Source organism: Myxocyprinus asiaticus, chromosome 14, assembly GCF_019703515.2.
Source record: "Myxocyprinus asiaticus isolate MX2 ecotype Aquarium Trade chromosome 14, UBuf_Myxa_2, whole genome shotgun sequence".
Taxonomy (NCBI): Eukaryota; Metazoa; Chordata; class Actinopteri; order Cypriniformes; family Catostomidae; genus Myxocyprinus; species Myxocyprinus asiaticus.
The window spans coordinates 18,405,740-18,430,984 of NC_059357.1; the positions used below are offsets into that span (position 1 = coordinate 18,405,740).

General features: G+C 38.0%; 3 protein-coding genes across 3 annotated transcripts; 2 read left to right on the forward strand and 1 right to left on the reverse strand.

The window, feature by feature from the left end:
- Window positions 1–4,335: 4,335 nt before the first annotated feature.
- Window positions 4,336–14,405, forward strand: LOC127451554 (chitobiosyldiphosphodolichol beta-mannosyltransferase-like). The gene is made up of 14 exons (XM_051716300.1): window positions 4,336–6,640; window positions 6,826–6,903; window positions 7,506–7,609; window positions 7,730–7,878; window positions 7,988–8,077; window positions 10,025–10,135; window positions 10,303–10,424; window positions 10,523–10,561; window positions 10,712–10,771; window positions 10,874–10,984; window positions 11,119–11,233; window positions 11,318–11,393; window positions 11,555–11,712; window positions 12,578–14,405. Exons 1-13 carry the CDS (start codon window positions 6,367–6,369, stop codon window positions 11,690–11,692), a joined length of 1,467 nt encoding a protein of 488 aa, XP_051572260.1. The 5' UTR covers window positions 4,336–6,366; the 3' UTR covers window positions 11,693–11,712; window positions 12,578–14,405.
- LOC127451522 (protein-lysine N-methyltransferase EEF2KMT-like) lies at window positions 12,575–17,085 on the reverse strand (the record flags this gene model as incomplete). The annotated part of the gene is made up of 2 exons (XM_051716268.1): window positions 16,402–17,085; window positions 12,575–12,689 (listed from the first exon to the last, which is right to left on the reverse strand). Coding segments are annotated over exons 1-2 (219 nt in total), but the record flags the coding sequence as incomplete, so codon positions are not given.
- Window positions 17,086–17,240: 155 nt separating this feature from the next.
- On the forward strand, window positions 17,241–20,899 carry LOC127451555 (beta-galactoside-binding lectin-like). Its single transcript, XM_051716301.1, has 5 exons — window positions 17,241–17,377; window positions 19,838–19,917; window positions 20,015–20,186; window positions 20,330–20,446; window positions 20,595–20,899. Exons 1-5 carry the CDS (start codon window positions 17,372–17,374, stop codon window positions 20,778–20,780), a joined length of 561 nt encoding a protein of 186 aa, XP_051572261.1. The 5' UTR covers window positions 17,241–17,371; the 3' UTR covers window positions 20,781–20,899.
- Window positions 20,900–25,245: the final 4,346 nt, after the last annotated feature.

Sequence of the window (25,245 nt, forward strand, 5' to 3'; positions counted from 1 at the left end):
GTTTGGCGGTTCTGACAATGGGGATGACGTTGTGTCCATTGCAGCATCAAATAGGGCAAGTGGTCCACAGAGGATGCTGCCATCCCTTCCCTCAGTGAGGGTGAGGAGCGTGCACATGCCACTGATAAAGAGCTGATTTGTATCCTCTCGCAGGCAGTTGAGAAGCTTTGTTTACTGTGGTCCCCTTCAGTCGAGCTGGAAAGATCTTGCCTGGATGAGTGGTTCCTGCAGTCCAGCTGCTGTCAAATGACTGCGTCTCAAAGGGCAGCGGAATTCTTCCTGGAGATCCGGCTTCCATGTTAAGTCATCCCAAACAGTGTTGGCCTTAGAGTCAGAGGATCGCGGCTAAAAACCAGCCTTCGACTCAAGCTGCCATGACACCAAATGTTGTGGTTTCCTCAGGATGGCGCTGCAGGTCACAAAAAGTCTGACTCGCCACTCCCGGTCAGCGCCCGGTGAAGATCCACACCCCCCGCTGCTCTGGGTACGCCAAAGACAGCCAAGCCATCGGTGAAGCCATGCAAACCATGGCCCTAATGGTTTCTGTGTGTTGTGTTCAAAGAATGTTCTCACAAGAAACAGAAATGTGTTCGCTGCTCGAGACGCACACATTCACATGCTGATCATCCCTGCCTGGTACGCTGGGATGGTAGACAAATGTGTTTCTGTGTGTTGTGATCACACAAACAATGTTCTCACTCAATTGAGAAAGCACTTGTTGTGTCTGCTCGCACTGCACCTGCTCGAGATGCATGCACATTTACACGCTCTCCTCCCTGCCGGTGTTTGCCGGGAGGCCTCACATATGTTGTTTCTGTGTGATTGTGTTCACATAAACAATGTTCTCATAAAAATCTGAAATGTGCTTGTTGCCTGTTCAAGACTCACAAATTCTCATGCTTATCATTCCCCGCCGTAGGTCGCAGGGATGGTGCACAAATGTGTTTCAGTGTGTTGTTCTCATAAACAATGTTTTCACACAAAAGAGAAGGTGCCCGTTGTACGAGATGCACACACATTCACACATTGCTCTTTTCCCACCAGAGTTAACTGGGATGATACACAAATGTGTTTATGTGTGTTGTGTTCACATAAAGAATGTGATTTCGCACCCACTTATATAGGCCAACTGCACAACTAAAGGGGTGGGGCTTAATCACTATTGCCAATCACAAGATTGCTGTTATTGTATAAGGGCATCAACTAGTCCTCGGAGAAGGAAATCCCCTATAGCGTTTGTCACAATGTCCCTGCAGTTCAATACGTTCTTGACCTGAGAGCAAAACTCCACACTTTGGGGCGACTGTCGCAGGAGAATTTGCTACAGGCTCAAGAATGTCAGTCCCGGCTGTATAACAGGGGAGCTTGGCTATGGGAATTTATACCAGGAGATAAAGTCATTGTATTGCCACCCACATCGAGCTCTAAATTACTCGCTAAGTGGCAAGGGCCCTTTGAGGTCACATGGTGAGTCAGGGAAGTCGACAATGAGGTTAGGTGAGCAGATAGGGTCAGGGCATGTCAGATTTACCACCTTAATCTCCTAAAGCCACGGAGAGAGGCGGTTCCTCTGATGCTGGTGATGGTGGTTCCAGAGAGGGAGGAGCTCGGACCAGAGGTGAATTTAAAACCACTGATCGAGTCACCCTGGTCAATTGTGGAGAACACCTCTCGCCAGCCCAACTCACGGAGGTTGCCAGGTTGCTAAAGGAATTCTCCGATTTGTTCTCACCTCTTCCCAGTCACACTAATCTCACAGAACACCACATCGCAGTTGGCCCTACTGTTTATTCAAACACAAAAAGTGGTATGGGAGGAATTAAAAGCCATGCTCGATAGGGGGGTAATAGAAGAATCCTACAGTGATTTGGCCAGTCCAGTCGTTCTAGTGCTTAATGCAGATTTTACACTACATGATTTTAGCCCTGATTTTCCACTTGCTGACAGTTAATGGTTATGCTATGTTTGAATTTTCAAAGACGCGATCTGAGAGATGCGGCGATGTGTTGCAGATGCCCGAGAGATATTTAGCAGGTTAAATATCTAGACCTGTCTGCTTCTCCAAGTCCTGCAGTGTGAAATGTGTTTTGATGTGTCATCTGTAGCTGCTCCCTGAACCCAGTCTTATCATGCATCTATTTGTATGGTGAGCACAATAATATAGTTTCTATCAAAATAAATTAGCTTAAATTTGCATACACAAGCTTTTCAATTATTTGAAACAAAAACAAAGCACAAACATCCTTGTCGAGCCACAACACCAGCAGGCAGCTACCTGCATTCATTGCAAAATTATTTATGTACCTCCAACTCTCTCTGCAGAACAGACAATCCTTGCTGCCTGCAAATCAGCGCACAAATAACTTGTCCTGTCTCACGCATCATCTTACGTCATATTGGCAGATCCCCTTAACGCTAATGTCACATGAAAAAACAGCCTTTGCCAAAACGTTTGGTTTACAGCAATTTGTGACCCTTCCATTCAGTTTGTTTGGGGCCCCGGCTACGTTCCAGCGACTCATGGACAAGATCCTCAGACCGCACGCTGCTTATGCCGCTGCCTATCTGGACAGTATCATTATCTACATTGCCGGCAGCACGTGCAGCATCTGAGGGCTGTGCTGAGATCAATGAGGTGGGTGGGACTCACGGCCAACCCGAGGAAGTGCGCAATTGGACGGGTGTAAGTACGGTATCTGGGCTTCCACTTGGGTCATGGGCAGGTCCGGCCCCAAATTGATAAGACCGCGTCAATTGCGGCTAGTCCCAGGCCTAAGACCAAAAATGAGGTGAGACAGCTATTATCGTAGGTTTGTACCTAATTATTCGGACGTCACCAGCCTGTTGACTGACCTCACTAAAAATGGAGCCCCAGATCTGGTCCAATGGATGGAGCCATGCCAACAAGCATTCACGCAGGTGAAAGCTGCACTATGTGGCGGGCCGCTTCTACATTCTCCTGACTTCTCTCTCCCTTTACCTTTGCAGACGGAGGCATCGGACAGGGGACTGGGCATTGTGCTGTCCCAGGTGGTGGAGGGAGAGGAATGCCCGGTGCTGTACATTAGTCGGAAGCTCTCAATGAGAGAGACTAAGTACAGCACCATAGAGAAGGAGTGCCTAGCCATCAAATGGACAGATCTTACTCTCCACTACTATTTGTTGGGACGGCATTCACCCTCTGTTTGGACCATGCCACGCTCCAGTGGCTCCACTGCATGAAGGATGCCAATGCCCTGATCACCCGTTGGTATCTGGCACTCCAGCCGTTTAAGTTCGAGGTGGTCCACAGGCTGGGGTGCAGATGGCTGTCACGGACTTCCTCTCTAGAAAACGGGGGAGATGGACAGACAAGATGGTTCCCCGGCCTGAGTCCAGCGGTGGGGGTATGTGGAGGCGGGGGTGCGGTCGAGCAGTCATCTGAGGGAGAGAGGAAGCGGTAAGGGTTTCCACCTGGGATGAATTGGGGTTAATTACTTGTTCTGTGTTTGCAGTGAGAGAGGGGGGAGATAAAAGCGGCCAAGTCCACAGAGAGGGGAGAAGCACACACCAGAGACTGTGTGTCTGTTTTTGAGAGTGCTTTGTTGGTGCTGAAAAGCCAGACTTTGTTTTGTGTATGCTGAAAAGCGATTTCTGTGTTATTTATAATAGAATATGACTCACTTGGATGGTGGAAACCGGCTCCCTCTTCCTCCTTTATTAGTTTAACCATGAACTTGTCACACAGGCTCTGTCTAAAAACAAGTGAGTTTGCATGAAACCAGACTGTGTGCTTAATGGAAATAGTCATTAAAAAGTAAAGAGCGCTTATATTACACCTTCCTGAATCGCGGACTTAACAAGGGTTGACAAACAAAAAAAAAACTGCTGTGAAAAAATGCACAAATCAGACTGGTCAAGATAAGAGTGATTTCACTCGGCTATGTTTTCAACTTATAGACATATTTGCATTATAAAATAAAGAGTCATAATGATAAAACTACCGATTGCGGAGTGGAGGATGATGTCACTAGAATTTTCAAATCATGAAGAATAATATGCAACATTATTCACATGAACGACAGTGCACAGCGGATTTATAGCCAATCGAAGTCTGAATTTCAAACCACAAACTATTTTTACTGTGGTCTCACAGCATCTGATATTAACAAGGAGCTCTAAAACACACACACACACACACAAACATATATATATATATATATATATATAATATACATATTAATGCGCATTTGATCCGCACATTATTTCTCCACATAAATTTCTCCACAAAAAATGACAAATGTATCAATTTCCTCAATAAATAATTAGGATACTTCTAGATGTGAGATTAAATATATATGCTATTTATTTGATTAATATTGGTTTGGTTTGTTTGTTTTGATAGACAAGTGAAGCGAAACTTTACACTAAAATGTGTTCAAATGTAGTTCAGTAAGAAATTATTAGTTGAAAACCCCTCGACTGTGTTAAAGTCATGGTTATTTGGAATAATTTACTTAAATATCTGCATATTAATGTCCGGTGTTAATCCACATTTAGTTCAAAATCAAGGCTTAGTTTTCAGTGTGGTATTGACGTATAGCAGAGTTGCTAATTTTAATTATTATATAATAATTACAATTCATTATAATAAATAATCTTTCGATGGCTTGTCTGTTTATTAAGGTTACAGCATGGTTGCAGAAAGAAAGTAAACAAACAAACAAACAAACAAACAAAACAATTCCTGGGAAACCAAAAACTTACCTTAAAACTGTGTTCTGGGAATGTTCTGGGAACCAAAAATTGTTAGTTGGCATTCATTTATTTTTGGTACCTTTTTGGTACACGTAGGCGTATCTGATACAGCTCTCAGAAATATGATTCACGTAGATTCGCGAAAGTGATTAAAAGGATTAGTTTATGTTTTTGTTAAATGTACCGGTAAGCGTTGAGCATTTCTTAATCTCTTTGCCTGCTCTTAACTGTGATTCTCTGAAGAAGAAAAATTAGAGAAAACTAATTGGGGCCCGTTCAGACCGAATCCGTTCTAAAAAGGTAGACGCAGTGCAACGCATATAACAGAACGCACGTGTCTCAAGACGTTCTTTGTTACCTGCCTCGTTTAAAAAAAGCTGGACGTGGCGCAAGCCGTGCAACTGTCAAAGCCTAACGCAAGTTTACATAGAAAAACGATGGCAAAGAGCGCAGACGAACGCAACTGACCTTATTCACGGTAGCACCATCTTTGATTTTTAATGGGAATGACAACGAGGCTGTGAGGGATAGACTACCATCTCTTCAATGGTACGCAAGATATAAAGCTGTAAAAAAACTCCTAGATCACATTTTCCACAACTCATGATGCATGGAGTTTTTTGTCTACTGAATGTTCTTGGAATTATGTTTTTTTCAATGTGTTGTCCGCGGAACAATCAAAAAACATAAACTGCAGTAAAACCCATTGAAATGACTGTAGGTCTATCCCTCACAGCAGTGTTGGGTGTAATGCATTACTAAGTAATTAATTACTGTAATTAAATTACTTTTTCATTGAAAAAAGTAAGGGATTAGTCTTAATTTCTGAGTAATTTAACAACAGTTATTTCTGATGTAATTGCATTAAATACAGTATAGACTATAGAACAATTATATAAAACAATAGTGAATTTAAAATCGAAATTTTACATCTAATGTTAAAATGTATGTTTTCTAATTTAATGCAGCCCCCTTAAATTATTTGGCCAGTTCATGAATTATTTATTTGATTTTATATGATTTATTTGAAAGAATTAAAAGAACAGTTTCATGTCTATCCTTATATTTTTCATCTGGTCAATGTTGATCAGGGTTTTAGAAAGTAAATTAGTAATAAGTAATACAATTACTTTTCAGAAAGAGTTACTGGTATTGGTTAGTAATTAATAATTTTTTTTTAGAGTAACTTACCCAGCACTGCCTCACAGCCTGGTTTTCTCTCTTCCAAAAAAAATTTTTTTCTCTCCAAATTGTTTTTTGTTTTTTTTCTCTCTTAAAATTTTTTTCTCTCTCTTCAACATTTTTTGAAGAGAGAAAAAAAAAATTCTTTGAAGAGAGAAAAAACTTTTTTTGAAGAGAGAAAAAAACTTTTTTTTGAAGAGAGAAAAAAAACTTTTTTGAAGAGAAGGTAAAAATTTAAGACTTATGCTCAGGAAGGAACTGAGACACTTTTTTTTTTTTTTTTTTTTTTTTTTTCACCGTTATTTATTTATTTTTTATTCCACCGTGCAGGTTCAGAGCTTCCATAACAACGCGCTCGGTGTAAACAGCCCTTAATGCGTTATAATAAGGTGTATGTCTCTTTAAATTTTCTGCCCTACTGTCGTCCACGTCATAATCAGGAAGACAATGGCGGATGCCAATGCGGCAGTGGCAGTAGTAACAGTTTCATTGGTTCTTTTGGGACTTTTATCGGGGTTAACCTTATGTTGGGCTCTTCTTCCAGTCGCTGTAGTGATGCTTATTTTTATACTAGCCAGTGGATTAAAGGGACGAGATGAACTTGCAAATTTGAACGTTTGTGTGTTGGTGTTGGGAGATATAGGACGCAGTCCACGTATGCAGTATCATGCGCTGTCTCTCAGCCGACATGGATACAATGTCACCTTAATTGGCTTTCTTGGTATATTGTCTATACTTCATTATTGATTTGCCGTTATGCATGATATTCGAATTTTCATTGTCTACTATATTATAATAATGAAAGTCAATCTGTTACTGCTGGCTAATAGATAGCCTATGGATACCGATTTCACAAGTATGAAGAAGTATTTTAACACCTCTAACACTGGCATGTTGACCACATAGGTACTAAACCTCATCAAGACATTCTTGAGGATGAAAGGATAGACATACTTCCCATTTCAGAGCCAAGGGGGCTTAAAGGTAATGCAACATTAAAGGAATAGTTCATCCCAGATGTGTATGACTTTCTTCTGCAGAACACAAAGATTTTTAGAAGAATATCTCAGCTCTGCAGGTCCATACAGTGCAAGTGAATGGTGACCAAAACTTTGAACCTCCAAAAAGCACTTAAAGGCAGCATAACCATAATACATAAGACTCCAGTGGTTTAGTCCATGTCTTCTAAAGTCATCCAACCCGTTTTGGGTGAGAACAGACCAAAATAAAACTCCATTTTCACTGTACACCTTGCCATTACATTCTCTAGGCATGATCAGGATTTCAAGATCGATTACACTTCCTAAAACTTGATGCATGTGCAGAGCGCTAGATGGCACTAGGAATTGTAATCGAGCTTGAAATCATGATCGCCATGGAAATCTAAAAATCTTTGTTTGTGTTCTGGAAAAGAAAGTCATACACATCTGGGATGGCATGAGGGTGAGTAAATGATAAGTTACTTTTAATTTTTGGGTGTACGGTTCCTTTAAAAGATACATCAAGTGTCCAAAAAGCATGCACAATTACAATAGACCAAGCACAATAATTCTGATGTAAACTGTCATTTGCATCTTGCCTTTCAGTTGGCCCTAAAACCTTCAGATATGTCTCAAAGGTGATATTTCAGTGTTTTCAGCTGTTTTATGTGTTGATGAGGATTGAGGATCAAGGCTATATCCTTATGCAGGTATCTGTGTCTTGTATTAAGCAAGAGTTAAGTGTTAGGAAATTATTTGTATGTCTGATGATATCTTATTAAAGGCAAATTCTATATATATGTTTTTTTTTTTTTTTTTACTTTCCATAGAACCCCCCTGGGCTGCCAGCCATAGCAGTGACATGGGTTGCAAGTCGTTTCAGGGGAAACCAGTTTATCATAGACTGGCACAACTATGGGTACACCATAATGGCACTTGCTCATGGGGAAAATCATCTAATTGTCAAGGTGGCAAAATGGTAAGTAAAGCAATGCTTTTTAAAATATATATAAAGACTGTGTGTGTTTTGTGTTATGTTTGGATATATGTGAATAATCTGAAATGTTTGTCCTTTGTGTTGTTGTTAGGTATGAGAAGCACTTTGGCTGTTTCTCGGATCATAACCTATGTGTTACTAATGCAATGAGGGAAGATCTTCAGATGAATTGGAAAATTGAGTAAGTTTAGCACTTAAGTCTTTTAAATTTGTGTGTAAATAATTTTGAATCAGCATATATTTTATCTTGTATTTAAATTAAAAGAAAAGCCAGTTCATTCCATTTTGCAACAGTTATAGTTTGGGATTTTTAATTTGGTTTTATTTCTATTTTATATTCAATTTGTCATTACAATTTAGTTTAGTTTTCGTTAGTTTTCACAGTTTGTCTGTTAGTTTTAGTTTAGCTTTCGTTTTCTCTGTGTTTTTTAGTTTAGTTAGTTTTTAGTTTAGTTTTAGTATTTTTTTATGGCTGCCAAAGCTGAGCATTTACTGGTGTAATTTAAAAAGTCTAACATTATTTTGTTGCTCTGGGCAGTCTTGTGTTATATCTGTCTCATGGTATTTTCATGTTTAATGTGGATTGTATATGTTGCAAATTTTATAATATAGGGTGAATATGGGCAAAGTGACAAAAGACATTTAAGCTTGATCCACATTGTACCCATATGTATTTCATTAAATTATTATAAATCATTACTAAACTAAACTTTGGGGAGTATACAATTAAAGGGATAGATCACCCAAAAAATTAAAGTTCTCTAATCATTTACTCTCACACTCATGCCATCCCAGATGTATATGACTTACTTTCTTCTGCTGAACACAAATGAAGATTTTTAGAAGAATATCTCAGTTCTGTTTGTCATCACAATGCAAGTCAATAGGGGCCAAAACTTTGAAGCTCCAAAATGCACATAAATGCAGCATAAAAGTAATCCATATGACTCCAGTGGTTAAATCCATGTCTTTAGAAGCGATATGATAGGTGTGAGTGAGAAACAGATCAATATTTAAGTCCCTTTTTTTTACTGTAAATCTTGACATCAGCAGTCTCCTTGGCAATCATGATTTCAAGCTCGATTATATTTCCCAGCGTCATCTAGCACTCTGCGAACTGTACTAGTAAGTGTAGTCGAGCTTGAAATCATGATTGTTCCTGTAGGCTGCAATTGCAAGAGGTACAGTGAAAAAGGAGTTACATTTTGGTCTGTTCTCACCCAAAACAGATTAGATCACTTCTGAAGTCATAGATTAAACTACTGAAGTCATGTGGATTACTTTTATCCTGCCTTTGTGTGCTTTTTAGAGCTTCAAAGTTTCAGATCCCGTTCACTTGCATTGTATGGACCTACAGATCTGAAATATTCTTCTAAAAATCTTCGTTTTTGTTCAGCTGAAGAGAAGTCTTATACATCTGGGATGGCATGAGGGTGAGTAAATGATAAGAGTTTTCATTTTTGGGTCAACTTTCCCTTTATATTTTTGAGGTTTAAAATTGATGATTGGTGTGGCAACTCATTTCATGACCACTGGTGGGAAAAGCAATGGTAAAGTAAATGACAGAAATTTGAGGTAAATCTAGTTAAGCTTATAAACAAGTAAAAGTTAACTTAATGTTATGATGTGAAAATTTAGAAGAAAATATAAAAATTAATTTATATATATATTCTAGAGAATAATTTTTCCTCTGTCTCACTTCACAAAGTGGGCCCTGCTGCTTAAACACATCTGGGATTTGGTCAAAAGAGGATCTTCAAAGGTTCTACTTCCCACTTTTGAATATTTCTTAATTTTTGCTTTTGACTAAGGTAGAAGACATCCTTAGCTTTCATCAAAGGTTTAATGTTAGGTTATGTGTCGTTTGGATCAGAATTCAAAGTGTCAAAAAATGAAAAGTTTTCAAAATTGTCCCACTTTGCCCATATTCGCCATAATATGTCCAAAACTAAAATGAATTCGAGATCATTTTTATTTTAGTTAGTTTTTGAGTTATGAAAAAGTATTTTAGTTTAGTTTCAGTTTTTTCCAGTAATTTCAGTTTTTATTTTTATTTTAGTTAACAAAAATTATTTTAGTTTTTGTTTTAGTTTTTGTTAACTATAATAACACTGTTTTGCAATTGTAGGGCCACCACATTATATGACAAGCCACCCTCAATATTTAGAGAAACACCTCTGAAACTTCAGCATGAGTTGTTTGTCAGAATGGGCAGTGCTTATTCACCATTTAAGCCTAGGTAAGTATTTTTGTCTTTGCGTTTGTTCTCATTACATACAGTCAAACACCTGGTATTAAGAAAAGTTTCTTATGAGAAAAATGCCAGTTAGTCCTCTTGCTATTTATTCTTCATAAATTTGCACATATTTCTCATGATTTGAAATTAAAATGTTTGTAATTTTGCAGTTCTGAGGTCTCTAAGGAACACATGGAATTAACAGCCTTCACAGAGCGTAATACGCAAACAGGTGCCGTGACACGTTCCACTGGCCGACCCGCTCTGCTTATCAGCAGCACCAGCTGGACTGGTCAGTATTGTGGTGCCACATTGAGTTATAGAAGTAGTATTGGTTATTTCTTTAATTAAGATGTCACATCCCCTTCATTATTTATGTTTTTCCAACAGAGGATGAAGACTTCTCAGTTCTTTTACAAGCACTTGAAGGTTATTTTTGATCTCTACAGATGTCATCCATTTCTATAATTTACAGTTGCATTGTATTAATTTATCAAAACCTATTCTAACTTTTGAAAAGTATATATTATTAAAAAAAACTTTTGAAAATCTCAATTTCTTTCCTTCTGTCTCCAATAGACTATGAGAAGTTTGTTGAGGCAGGAGACAAACTTCCATCACTGATTTGTGTAATTACAGGTATGCACTGCAAAATCTAGTATGCACTTAACACCCCCTTTTTTAATGACCTGTGCGCAGGCCTGTTTCGTATGTTCTAAATGCTTTTATTTCTAAATACAGGTAAAGGTCCTAAGAAGGAGTATTACAAGAAGCTTATTGACTCCAAGGAATTTAAAAATGTCAAGATTTGTACTCCATGGCTGGAAGCAGAGGATTATCCAGTTTTACTTGGTACAAGGATCTCCTTCACCTTACAGCAATACAGGATATACTTCATAGCCCAGGGTTTCACATTTTGTTGGGTGTATTGGCCTAATACATCTATATCTACAGGAGTGTGGTTTTTTCTGATGTTTTGGGTACAGGTTCTGCTGATCTCGGGGTCTGCTTGCACAAATCCTCCAGTGGTCTAGACCTTCCAATGAAAGTAGTTGACATGTTTGGATGTTGTCTGCCAGTCTGTGCCATACACTTTAAGTGGTAAGACTATGAAATTGGTCTTTGTGCAAACATATGTCATTTAGACAACAATTGCAGCTACTGATTATCATCTGATCTCTGTAGCTTACATGAACTGGTAAAACACGAAGAAAATGGGCTTATTTTCAAAGACTCCAATGAGCTTTCTGAACAGCTAAAGGTAAAATGAGTCAAAGTGAAGAGACACTAAAATGCATTTCATACCTATGTTAATCTGATTTAAAAAAAAAAAAAAACTCATTTATATAATTATAATATATGTAAAAAAAATTAAAAAAAAAATGTGGATTGTGCTCAGCTAATTCTTGTATTTCTTTTTAGCTTCTGTTTTCAGACTTTCCCAGTGAACAGGGTAAACTGGGCCTCTTCAGGAAGAATCTTAGGGAAAGCGGGCTGCAGCGCTGGGCCGAGAACTGGGACCACAACGTCCTGCCTCTTATTAAAGAGCACTGCGACTGACCATCAGCAGAGTCTTTGTGGTGGGTTTGGGTAACAGGATCTCAAATCATTATAATGGGAAGTTACTGTCAGGTACTTGCACAGGGTAAATATTTCTATGCTAACTGTCCCCATAGTGGGACAGCATTCCAGCAATGACACTGGGAAAGACTTGAATGCGAGAATAAAAAGCACACTATCTATGTTAATAATATGTAAATACTTTATTACAATGGGATATTTACGGGTTTGTCATACATTAATTTTGATCATTTCTGCAGTGGAGACTCGGTTGTATGGGAATACTTGAGAAACAGAATCTTAATGACTACATTTTGCAGTCCAGCCTTTTCTGTAAACAAAAGAAAAAATTTGTTCAACGTGTTACATATGGATTAGCGAATGTTTCAGTGATTACTGAAATGGAATAGACTATTAAAATATTGATATGAAACCTACCTAATTCTTTCTTGAAGCAGTCATATGTCTGTAAGTTTCCTATTGTAGAAGCAATGTAAACATCAGGGTGGCTTTCTCGAAAGTTGCAGGTCAGAAGTCTAGCCAGCAATCTCACCAAGCAGCTAATTATATCAGGATCATACACCACATCTGGCTCAAACAAACAATAAAATTACTGAAATAGTTGGTGAACTGATTATCTCAAACATTTGAATAGAGATGATTCATAGACCTTTTAATCCTAAAAACAAATGATGCTCCAAATTATGATTTGTACATTATTCTGAAAATATCCCTGGGTTTTATGTCACCTGCAGCAATGATAGTGTTGGCCTGTATTCTTTGCAGCTGCTCATCAGACACATTTTCCCAATCCAGTTCCTCCATGCACACTGTTGTACTGTTGCTCTCACAGTTAGTTAAACAGTTTGCATTGTTGTCCTTCAGCCTCTGGAGCACAGTTTGATGGCAGTCGCTGAAGATGTATTTGTTTAGGCTGGATGTCCTACACACTACAATGCCAGTTAGTCCAACCCTGCTACCCAACTCTAGCACTGTCCTGCATGTACAACACAGACACGTTTAACAGAATGTGAAGGTTTTTGCCATTTAAAACCCAAACTACAGCAATAGCACAAATATTAATTTGCAATACTTTGAGTAGATGTGTGTGTGTGTGTGTGTGTATGTGTATATATATATATATATATATATATATATATATATATGCACACATTTGTGCTCAAAAGTTTGCATACCCTGGCAGAAATTGTGAAATTTTGGCATTGATTTTGAAAATATGACTGATCATGCAAAAAATATTTAAGGATAGTGATCATATGAAGGCATTTATTATCACATAGTTGTTTGGCCCCTTTTTTTTAAATCATAATGATAACGGAAATCACCCAAATGGTGCTGATCAAAAGTTTACATGCCCTTGAATGTTTGGCCTTGTTACAGACACACAAGGTGACACACAGAGGTTTAAATGGCAATTAAAGGTTGATTTCCCACACCTGTGGCTTTTTAAATTGCAATTAGTGTCTGTGTATAAATAATCAATGAGTTTGTTAGCTCTCACGTGGATGCACTGAGCAGGCTAGATACTGAGCCATGGGGATCAGAAAAGAACTGTCAAAAGACCTACGTAACAAGGTAATGGAACTTTATAAAGATGGAAAAGGATATAAAAATATATCCAAAGCCTTGAAAATGCCAGTCAGTGCTGTTCAATCACTTATTAAGAAGTGGAAAATTCGGGGATCTCTTGATACCAAGCAAAGGTCAAGTAGACCAAGAAAGATTTCAGCCACAACTGCCAGAAGAATTGTTTGGCATACAAAGAAAAACCCACAGGTAACCTCAGGAGAAATACAGGCTGCTCTGGAAAAAGATGGTGTGGTTGTTTCAAGGAGCACAATTTGACGATACTTGAACAAAAATAAGCTGCATGGTCGAGTTACCAGAAAGAAGCCTTTAATACACCAATGCCACAAAAAAGCCCGGTTACAATATGCCCGACAACACCTTGACACGCCTCACAGCTTCTGGCACACTATAATTTGGAGTGACGAGACCAAAATAGAGCTTTATGGTCACAACCATAAGAGCTATGTTTAGAGAGGGATCAACAAGGCCTATAGTGAAAAGAATACCTTCCCCACTGTGAAGCATGGTGGTGGCTCACTGATGTTTTGGGGGTGTGTGAGGTCTAAAGGCACGGGGAAAATTGATGGCAAGATGAATGCAGCATGTTATCAGAAAATACTGGCAGACAATTTGTATTCTTCTGCACAAAAGCTGCGCATGGGACGCTCTTGGACTTTCCAGCACGACAATGACCCTAAGCACAAGGCCAAGTTGACACTCCAGTGGTTACAGCAGAAAAAGGTGAAGGTTCTGGAGTGGCCATCACAGTCTCCTGACCTTAATATCATCGAGCCACTCTGGGGAGGTCTCAAACGTGCAGTTTGTGCAAGACGACCAAAACTTTGCATGACCTGGAGGCATTTTGCCAAGACGAATGGGCAGCTATACCACCTGCAAGAATTTGGGGCCTCATAGACAACTATTACAAAAGACTGCATGCTGTCATTGATGCTAAAGGGGGCAATACACAGTATTAAGAACTAAGGGTATGCAGACTTTTGAACAGGGGTCATTTCATTTTTTTTCTTTGTTGCCATGTTTTGTTTTATGATTGTGCCATTCTGTTAGAACCTACAGTTGAATATGTATCCCATAAGAAATAAAAGAAATTTGTTTTTCCTGCTCACTCATGTTTTCTTTAAAAATGGTACATATATTACCAATTCTCTAAGGGTATGCAAACTTTTGAACACAACTGTATATATATATATATATATATACATACATACACACACACACACACACACTGGGGGCCAAAAGTTTGGAATAATGTACAGATTTTGCTGTTTCGGAAGGGAATTGGTAGTTTAATTCACCAAAGTGGCATTCACCTGAAGTATAGTCAGGACATTACTGATGTTAAAAAAAAAAATCTAGACAGGCCCCATTTCCAGCAGCCATCACTCCAACACGATATCCTTGAGTAATCACGGTACTAGAAAATCACTTGCCATTATATCAAACACAGTTGAAAGCTATTTGGTTCGTTAAATGAAGCTTAACATTGTCTTTGTGTTTGTTTTTGAGTTGCCACAGTATGCAATAGGCTGGCATGTCTTAAGGTCAATATTAGGTCAAAAATGGCAAAAAAGAAACAGCTTTCTCTAGAAACTCATCAGTCAATCGTTGGTTTGAGGAATGAAGGCTATACAATGCTTGAAATTGCCAAAAAAACTGAAGATTTCATACAAAGGTGTACACTACAGTCTTCAAAGACAAAGGACAACTGGCTCTAACAAGGACAGAATGAGATGTGGAAGGCCCAGATATACAACTAAAACAAGGATAAGTTCATCAGAGTCTCTAGTTTGAGAAATAGACACCTCACATGTCGTCAGCTGACAGCTTCATTGAATTCTACCTGCTCAACACCAGTTTCATGTACAGTAGTAAAGAGAAGACTCAGGTGTGCAGGCCTAATGGGAAGAATTGCAAAGAAAAAGCCACTTTTGAAACAGAAAAGGTCAGAGTGGGCAAAGTGTTATGGATCTTAACCCCATTGAGCTTTTGTGGGATCAGCTAGACCAGGGGTTGGGAACCTATGGCTCACAAGCCACAAGTGGCTCTTTGTTAAAAATCAAGTGACTCGCCGTGTTTCTCGGCATTCACCAACACATGACCGTTTAAAACTTTCTAGATATAATTTTCCTGCAGAAAGTGTGGGTGTGATTGCAAAACTTGAAGTCATAGACAATGTTTTGATTTCCTTTCTCTGAATTTGTCATATAGCCTACTCCTGGTGAATAAGGTTTGAAATTAACACCTGCCAAATGCGGATTTTTCATGCGCAGTGGCGGTAATTTTGCTGATGTACCTGCCACTGTGGAGGGCGACCTGTAAGACTTCTCAGAGTGATATATGCCAAGAAATTAGACACAAAGATGATGAATTTGATGAAACGTGTGATTATATTTTGAAGAACAGATGAAAGAAAAGCTGCCGATGCGTGTCTGATTTGATACGTGTGCACAGTGAGCTATGCTGTTCATGAGTGCAATAAAAGCACTTCAGGACACGCACTAATGATCTTCGCAGTTAAAACCATTTTCTACAAGCGATTTTACGAACGTTCGTTATTTTTTATGTGCACCCAGGTTGTGAAATAGCACCTGTCAAATGCGACGAGGCTCAATCCAGTTCCAAGCTCCTTGTCCAAATGCAGGCATTTCATGTGCAAGTAATTTTTCTCATCTACCCCGCAACAGGCGGGTGACTTGTAAGACGTCTCGGAGTGACACATGACAAGAAATACTGTTAGTAACAAAGACACGCTTGAAGAAACTTTATTATATAAAAACAGACAAAAGAAAATCCATAATTGCTCTGGTCTCATTCGCTGTTTGTTTAGAGGCGTGCTGCAGGACCCTCTCTCGAACTGTTGTATATAAGCAATATCACACTCACAATCATGCTATATGGCCCTAAATCAGCACTGCTGTGATTACCTGCGGCCGAATCACAGCAGTGCTGATGTAGGGCCATATCGCACTCTTGCTCGTGTGATTATTGCTTAAATATAGCCTACATATATATATATATATACACACACATTTAGTATAAATAAACACTAAAATCTAAGTATTAAAATGTAAAGTATAGATGTGAAATGACAGTCCTACTTGTTTTTGAAGATGTGGGGGTTTTCCAGAGCCCATTCAGCCAGGTACAAGGCAACCTCCCACCAGGTAACCAGACCCGTGGTGCCTTCGGAGATGAGACACATTTTCAGCTAGGCTGACAGCATTTTTGCTTTTTGTTTATTTTTTCTAAACTAGCTATTTGATTGAACTTTGTTATGAAATAGAAATGCTATCCTCTAAAATAGCTCCGTTTGCAGTGACTGTCTTAGGACACAGCCTGCTTTTCAGATGAAGTCATAAAATGTAAATCATCTTGCTATTAGAACAAGACAATTTCACAAAGACTAAAAACTAGTGTGGTGTAATGCTTGGCTGTACAGTGGAGATTAATAAACTACACTGGCATGTTAAAATGCACGTCAGTTTCACAAAGCGGCGCAAATTGGCAGTGCCACACCTTAATGTCACGAGTCCCATAAATGCCGAATATTTTAGCGCAAAGACAAGAAATGCATCACCTCTGGTACCAACTTATTACTTCATTTCTTTAAAAGAGCAGTACATTTTTTTTAACGTGTGACTTTTTTTATTTATTCATAATCCATTTAATTCAGATAATCATCCGATCTGTTCAAGTCATTCAAATTGTGTTATGCGTCAATTCATCTTGGGTGAAGCCTTTGTATCTAGATTGGGCTGCATGCTTATAAGTGAATGTATTATGTGCTAGCAACTTTTCTTCATTGTGTCTTTAAAGCCGCATGTTTGAATTAGTTGGATGTATTTTTAGCTTATTATCATATGACACTAGAAATAGATTCCTAACGATACATAGCCTACATCTTTTGCAATTGGTCGAGGTAGAGTTACGGAAAGAAATCTAACTGGATGAAGTAAAGATCAGTCATCTACTGCCAACCCCGTTGCGGACATAAAAAGCTCTCCACACAACTCCACTTTCTCCTGGACGCTTCTTTTCACTTAGCTGGATTCAAAGAGTGGAGTTGAAATGAGCGTGAGTATTCTTAAACATCCCGATGATAGGCTACATTTTTATTTGCGCAGATAATGTCAAATGGGCTTTGTAAGATTTGTTTTGCACTTGTGTCTAAGGTCCACTTTTAAATCCAGATGTTCTACTAAACAATAGTGTGGTATTATGTGGAGTTTTCACACAGGTGCACGAGTCTCTTGATACTGTACAGCATGTTGTCTATTTATCTGTATATTTGGTGCCATGGACAATCATTATTGGATAGTGGAAGCGCCCATGCAGTTTTATAGGCGTGACCATGTCTTTACATCTGCAGTGCAAGGACTGTTATGCTCTTATCATTTGAAATGTTCACATAAGTGTTTAATTGTATCATAAACATGGGTATGAAGTCCTGAATCTTTTGTCATTTTCATAATAATTCAGTGTTTCACCATTCCATTTCAAACATTTTCAAAAGAAAAACTGTACATTTTTCTGTTTTTCAATATGTTCAAAAAATTTTGCTGAACAGGGCTTATGTTTTTAATCATTTTGTTGTTGCGTCAAAATCATACTGTATGTAAGCCCTATCTTGGGGCAATGCAGCCATAATCAAATCATGGTAAAGTGAATATTGTTAGGCCATTTAGACAGGGCTGAGCTTGTAGCCTATGCTATTGTGTTTATGCTGGCTCTCCATTTATGGTGATTCAGTCTTCTCAGAGACGAAAGAAGAACATTTTTAGCATAGTCACTTAACTCAGTATGTTTAATCATTTGGCAGTTCTACAGATGACGATCAGCAAATAAAGAATTATGCACAAGTTAAAGGAACATTCTGGGTTCAATACAAGTCAAGCTCAATTGACAGCATTTGTGGCATAATGTTGATTACCACAATGTTGTTTTTTTTTTTTTTTTTTTTTTTTTTTGCCTCATTCGTCCTTTTCTTTAAAAAAAAGCAAAAAGAGGTTACAGTGAGGCACTTAAAATGGAGGTGAATGGGGCCAATTTTTTGGAGGGTTTAAAGGCAGAAATGTGAAGCTTATAATTTTATAAAAGCATTAACATTAATTCTTCTGTTAAAACTCATGTATAATTTGAGCTGTAAAGTTTAAATCATCATTTTTCAGTGTTTTAGGGGTTGTTGACATTACATCGTCATGGCAACGAAGTTGAAAAATTAGCTATAACTGTACACCGAAAAGGTTAGAAAAACATTTTATCACACTAAAGTCATTTTAACACGCATGTTGTTTATGTCTTGTGGCTTTACTTTTAAAATAGTGAGTGTTTTAATGTTTACGGATTGGCCCAATTTACTTCCATTGTAGGTGCCTCACTGTAACCCAGATTATTATTATTTATTTATTTTTTTTAAGAAAAGGAGGGGCAAGTCAAAACAAATTTTTGTGATAATCAACATTAACTTGCATCCAAACTTTTGGCACCCAGTGTGTGTGTGTGTGTGTGTGTGTATATAACTTGTATTGAACCCGGAATATTCCTTTAATAGTATACACAAGTTAATAGCCAACTGCAGTCTGAGCCCAGTTGCCCAGAGGCATAACAAATTACATTTGAGCACACTTCTAAGTCTCTAAGAGAAGTCATTGTCAGAAATGCATATCTGAAAGGCAGCTGTCTTCTGAAGTCAAAGCAGAGCTTCCCTTCTGAGAAAGAGGAAGGAATTTCACACTTGTTTGAGATGGTCTAGTTGCAACAAAAAAATTTTTTCACAGACCAAAAGTTTACAGTAACTCGAAGTAGTTTGAGTGACTAATGTGGAAAGTATTCCCCTCTGTTACACATTTGGGCATTCTCCACAATCTTTTTTTTTTCTCTCTCTTTTTGACTCCACTTTTTTTTGACTGCGCTTTCTCAGCACCATTATGCCAGCTGTAGCCCGTTTCCTCTGCCATCACTAAAACAGCTGTAAGACATACTTTCCCTGGCCAGCCATGAATCACATATTGAGGCCTTGTATAATTCTGTTTGTGATTTTGCAGCTGCTGACCTGACTTAACTTTCAACTTATTTAAAACCTATTCAGAGGCATGGCCAAAAACTAGTTTTAAAGATTTAAGGATTATGGGGTGGCTCTTCTTTTAATCCATCTTGTCATACTGAGCAGCATCCCTCACCATGCAGAGGTTTTTCCAATAGAGCAATCGTGCCACATCTGCAGTTTTGCAGCCTTTGGTCCGTGCAGCCAGGGTTTTCCTTCCAGCGCTAAGGAAAATTTGACTGCAGTGCTTTCGTCAGACCTATTCTGTTCACTCCATAATCACAGCTGCAGTTTTGGCTTTCTCTATTATGTAGGTCTCAGAGGAAAACTAGGCACAATGCCCAGCTTTAAAATTGAAATTTAAGTGGATGCACATGTTCTGTTTTTCAGACCAGTAGTATGTATCCCAAGTTAATCACAGCTGGCAGATATAGAAAAGATCAAATTATATAGATTGAAGGGTGATGTTGGGCTCATTCTCTGTCTAACAGGGTGTGGTCATCCAGAACATGTCCTTCAAGGTGGGACAGACTCTGACTGTTACAGGAGTCCCCACTGCTGATTCTACAAAGTAAGTCTTGTCATAACTCTCACTGTAAGGACTTCAGGAGTAATGTTTAAAGGAGTAAAATGTCTCTTATTTTGGGGGGGATGCATCTCTTTTGCAGTTTTGCAATCAACATTGGTCACAGTCCTGATGAAATCACTCTACACATGAACCCTCGTTTTGACGCCCATGGCGACCAGCAATGTGTAGTGTGCAATTCCTACCAGGGTGGCAACTGGTTTGAGGAGCAAAGAGAGAGCAGCTTTCCATTTAATCAGAATGAGGAGTTCAAGGCAGGCCTGTTTATCGCTATTTTCATTTATCTACTTATATTTAATAAGCTGTTATTTCAGAGTTTGCATATCTATTTTTTTCTTGTACATTAAAGATTTTACCATGTTCTTGCTCACAATCTACTTTCTTTTCATCCTCATAGATAAAAATCACATTCACTAATGAGGAATTCCTGATGACGCTTTCCGACGGTTCTGAGATTCACTTCCCTAATCGTCTTGGTGCTGAGAAGTACAAGTTCATGCTGTTTGAGGGCGAGGTCAGGATCCATGGGATTGAAATAAAGTAGACTATTCAGAACTAGATTAATAAGGCTCACTGTTGTTTCCTAAGTGCTGATTTATTCTCTGCCTTTTTTGCCACTTATCCAGCTCTGTTATTCCTCAACTATCACTTTGTGTTTATAGATGCAGCTATCTCTCTGTCTCTTGGTCACGAGAATCTTGCTGTGGTATTGCTTCTCAACCACTAGAGGGAGTAAAACTACAGTAAATTGCCATGAGCTTTGCAGTTACATAAACCATTTTCAGAGGTGGTTGACATTGTCCAACCAAGATTATTTACAAGTATCTTTCTCTACGTATTTTCTATAATACAACATCAAGTTTCTATATAATTCCTGTATTTGAAACTAAAGTTAATTCACAAGCTTGTAATTGCTGGCAGATACAAATATCCTGTTTTCACAAATAAACTAAGATCTCTTTGTCCATTTTGTGTGTGTCCAGGCAGAAATGTATTCCTTATGTACTGTTTAAGTGTACTGGTGCTCCATTTGATGGAATGAATAAACACACTAAGAATTTAGAATTAAACAAACCCTTCAATGCGTTCAGGTAATCATCATCCCAACATGACAAATAAATATTCAGTCCCACTGCCAGGTCATTCATGACTTATGACATGAATTAAATATTTGGTGCATGACAATCCAAACAGCTGAATTCAAATGTTATCTGTTGTTAGAAACAGTAGAAACAAGACATACACGATTATCTTAAAACTATGTAAAAAGAATGACTTGTTGTCAAGTTCCATGCAGTCTCTAGCAGTGAACAATACATCAAGAACTGGCGTGCAGAAATGAAAGAGAAAAAAATAAGTTATATGACATAAACTCATTTATATGAAGGAAAATAAAAATAACTACCATCTCTAGATCTTTCAAGCATTTAGAGTCAGTCTCCAAGCTCACCACCTGTTGCTCTGTAACTTTGTTTATTTTGGGGAGGGGGTGTGTCTTATGTAGTTTAATAAAGCATTAAAGCAGCGTACACACATGCAGTGACTTTATTGCTTGATGTCGCTAGTCTGTACTGTGAAGTCGCTATTGGGCGTTCTTACTGCTGTCGCGCTAATGTTATTGTGGACTGCACGTCTGGCCATGTCTTCTGAAAATATGATTACAGATGAGGCATTTTGCTAGTAAAACTATGATTTCATTCTAATTTAACAAGGAATCCATTTTTTTGTCCCTAAAAATGCAAATACTGCAGCAGTGCACACTGCATCATAACATTAATAAGATGAACGAACTATCAATGCACAAATCAAACTCACTCAGACTGCCGACAATTTCTTTTCCACGCACCATTTTTATTATATCCATGTATGTGGTTAAAGACGAATCATACAGAACAGTGAAAATCGCTCACAGAAATTTAACTTACCAGTTTTGCCTCTATTGACTCCACTATCTCTAAGGAGACGGATGACGTGAGCTCCACTGACACAATCTTCGCTCCTATTGGTTGTCGCTCCCGAAAGTCGCTCCTAATTTGCATCAAGTTAAACTTTTCTCAACTTTGTCATGTCACTCGCCATGACCGTATCTAGTCGCCAGAGTTCGCTGTCGCTCGTGTTGCCGGAAGACGCCAGCTCTCATTGACACTAGCCTTGTCCTAATACCCCCAACTGCGGTTTTGGTCTTGCATACAACGGTTTGAATTTCTCACAGTTCGGTTTGTATCACAGTTTAAGAGTCACTGTTTCGGTATGGTTCAGTATTTGCTTTGTTAAAAAAATAATAATAATAATAATAATAAATATTACTGCCAAATCCAAAGAATAATCTATTTGGTAAACACTTCAACAGGTTTGCCCTTAAATAACAATCATTGTTTTACAATAGTAACCATAGTTAAATCATGGCATTTGTAGTAAAATCATAGTAATCATGATATAAACATGGTTACTGTCATGGTTACAATATATAGTAAAATCATGGTTACTATATAGAAACTACAGTATTACTGTTATAAAACCATGGTTAATTGTATCAAAACCATGATTTCTGCTCAGAAAACCATGGTGACAGCAGTCACGGTTACTACAATATCACTATAGTAAAACCATTGTTAATTTTTGTCATGGTACTAAAAAAAAAAAAAAAAAAAAACATTTTCTCTAATTACTAAATCAACATTTTAACTAAATATCTGCACTCATACGCTTCATGCATCAACATAATGTGACGAGGCAGACGAGGAATGAGGATCTAAATGCGGCATTAATGAAAAACAAAAGATGAACAAAGTAACTCAGAATAAAATGAAACAAAAACATGGGAAACCAGGCACAGAACATGACAACACATGTAAAGACTGACAAAGAAACCAGGGGAAAACAAGGGCTTAAATACATGGGGGCAAACAAGGGAAGGAACACCTGTGGAAACAATCAGGGGAAAACCAATCATAAAAAAAATGAAACTACAAAAGGACTACAAACTAACAGGAAGCAGGAACTAAACAAGAATTTCAACATAAAAGTCAATACAAAAACGGAATATGTGACATAAATTGCACTTCAAATTCATCTCAACATATTAAATATTCGGAAGCTGTACATCACTATAAAAGGAATAACCTTGCTATTAGAATGCATACGAGAAGGAATGTTGTGATAATGCTGCTTGAGTAATTTAATCAAACATGGAAATCCCACCTGAACACCCCAAATGCTTTAGTTATTGTTTCATGTCTGTCCGAATTAGCACTGAGTGCCTGCTTAGAAATGGAAGGGAGTGTGTGCAGTTTCGGCTACCTGCGGCTCTTTCCCTGGGTGATGTCGGCGTAAATGATTAATCACGTATCAATGTATTACTATAACAGCATCTTAATGCCATTAATCAAAGTGCATTATTGACGCTTGTGATATATTACAGCCGCACAAGGAAACAGGAAGAACTTGCATGCGTGTTTTAAATAAACCCTTATGTGTATTGTTGACATATATTACCAGTATACAGCACTCATGTCAAGCGATGTCTGCAAACAGTGCATGTTTTGTAAACTTCTTTTGACCATCACTGTTGTAATTGACTGCAAAAAGAAAATGTTCACAGAAAGGAGAAACGCAGGGTGCTTCTCTATCAGCGTTTCGTTTTCTCCACTCGTCATTTTCAACTACATACAACGCTTGCAGAACAGTGATGTCATCAAGTTGACCCACATGCAACACATGTGGAGCATATCCATTTACAGATCCATTCAGGTGCATTAGCGGAGGTTGTAACTGTGCCTGTCTGTTTGACGCTTTGTTTTCTTGACCAAAACTTGTGCTCCAGATGCGTTATTAAATATGAAGTGAACCGACCATGGTGCCAGTGCTTCCCGAACTGTGGGTGACGAACCGTACAGTTCAGTTTTTTACCAAGAACCGTTACACCTCTAATACTTACCCACTAGTCTTGCTTATTTCCGGTGTTTGGCTACTAGTGTGCAAGTAGACGTGAAGGCTGCGAGTGTGTGGATGACTTTTGATTGCACGTTGGGACACTTGTAGACTTAAAGATGTTGGTGCTGGTTGCGACAACTGTTTTTGTCTTTTCACTCAGCTGAAGACTGATTGTTTTTGGTAGCAGCGACTGTTATAGCCTACTTAGAATAATAAATAACTGAAAATTTTCATTTATTAATACACTATTGGTTGTTGGAAGTGTATCATGCTGTAGAAAATATGTAAGTAAAACATTTTATAATGTTTTTATGGTGTGAAATAATTGAAAAATGTAATTATTTTTACTCATTTTGATTTTCAATACTTTGCACATGAAAACATTTTTAACTGTAAAATCGTGTCGTCTATAACTGCTGTAAAATATGAAATATAAGCAATTTCTTTCTACTTTGTTTCTCAATACACTGCATAAAACTTAATTAAAAAAAAAATAAAAACTTTATTCTATAAACCTGTGTGATTCATTAATAGCCACTGACACAAACCATTTAAATTATATGCTTTGGCTTTTCATTTTCAAGACAACCAAAGACTGCTTTACACCACTTATCAGTATGTGGTTTCATACAACAAATAAAAGCATTAAAATGTATATTTCCAATACATAAAGATGAGAAAGAACCTGTGGTAGCAGTTGATAATTTATTTTTATTTTAAAACAACATTTACTAGACTGCATATTGTATGCCACACTGGCTGATAAATGATCAAAATGACCAGCAGTATTAGGCAAGAACAATTACTGGGCGAGAAGGATAACAAACAGGTATATAAATATACACATAAATAATATTTTGTAATTATGATGCTGATATTAAGTTATCCCAAACATGTTATATAATGTTGAATACTTTCATTTATACTAAAATAAATATTGTCGTGTATTTTGTTGGTTCATGTCTTTTATTTTGAAAAGTTTAGTTCCTGTTTCATGTCATGTGGTTCCCTTGTCATGTGATTTCATGTTTCCCTCCAGGTTCATGTGTCTTGTTTTCATTGCTTTATTGTTTGATTATTTTGTTATCAGTTCTGTCTGTTCATTGGTTCCCTCATCTTTGTTTTACCTTAAGCCCTCATGTTTACCATTGTCCTTTGTCAGGTATTGTGTTTGTGTAGCGTAGTCAAGTCAAGTCAAGTCAAGTCTATGTCAAGCCATGTTATATTCAAGTTCACGTTTTGCATTTTGTTCATGTTGATAGTTAGGGTTTTTGGATATCACTTATGTAAATAAACTGCACTTGGGTCCCATCTTTACTTCATCGTCTTCATCATCATCATTGCCAGCACCAACGTTACAGAACCTTACAGAATACCTGA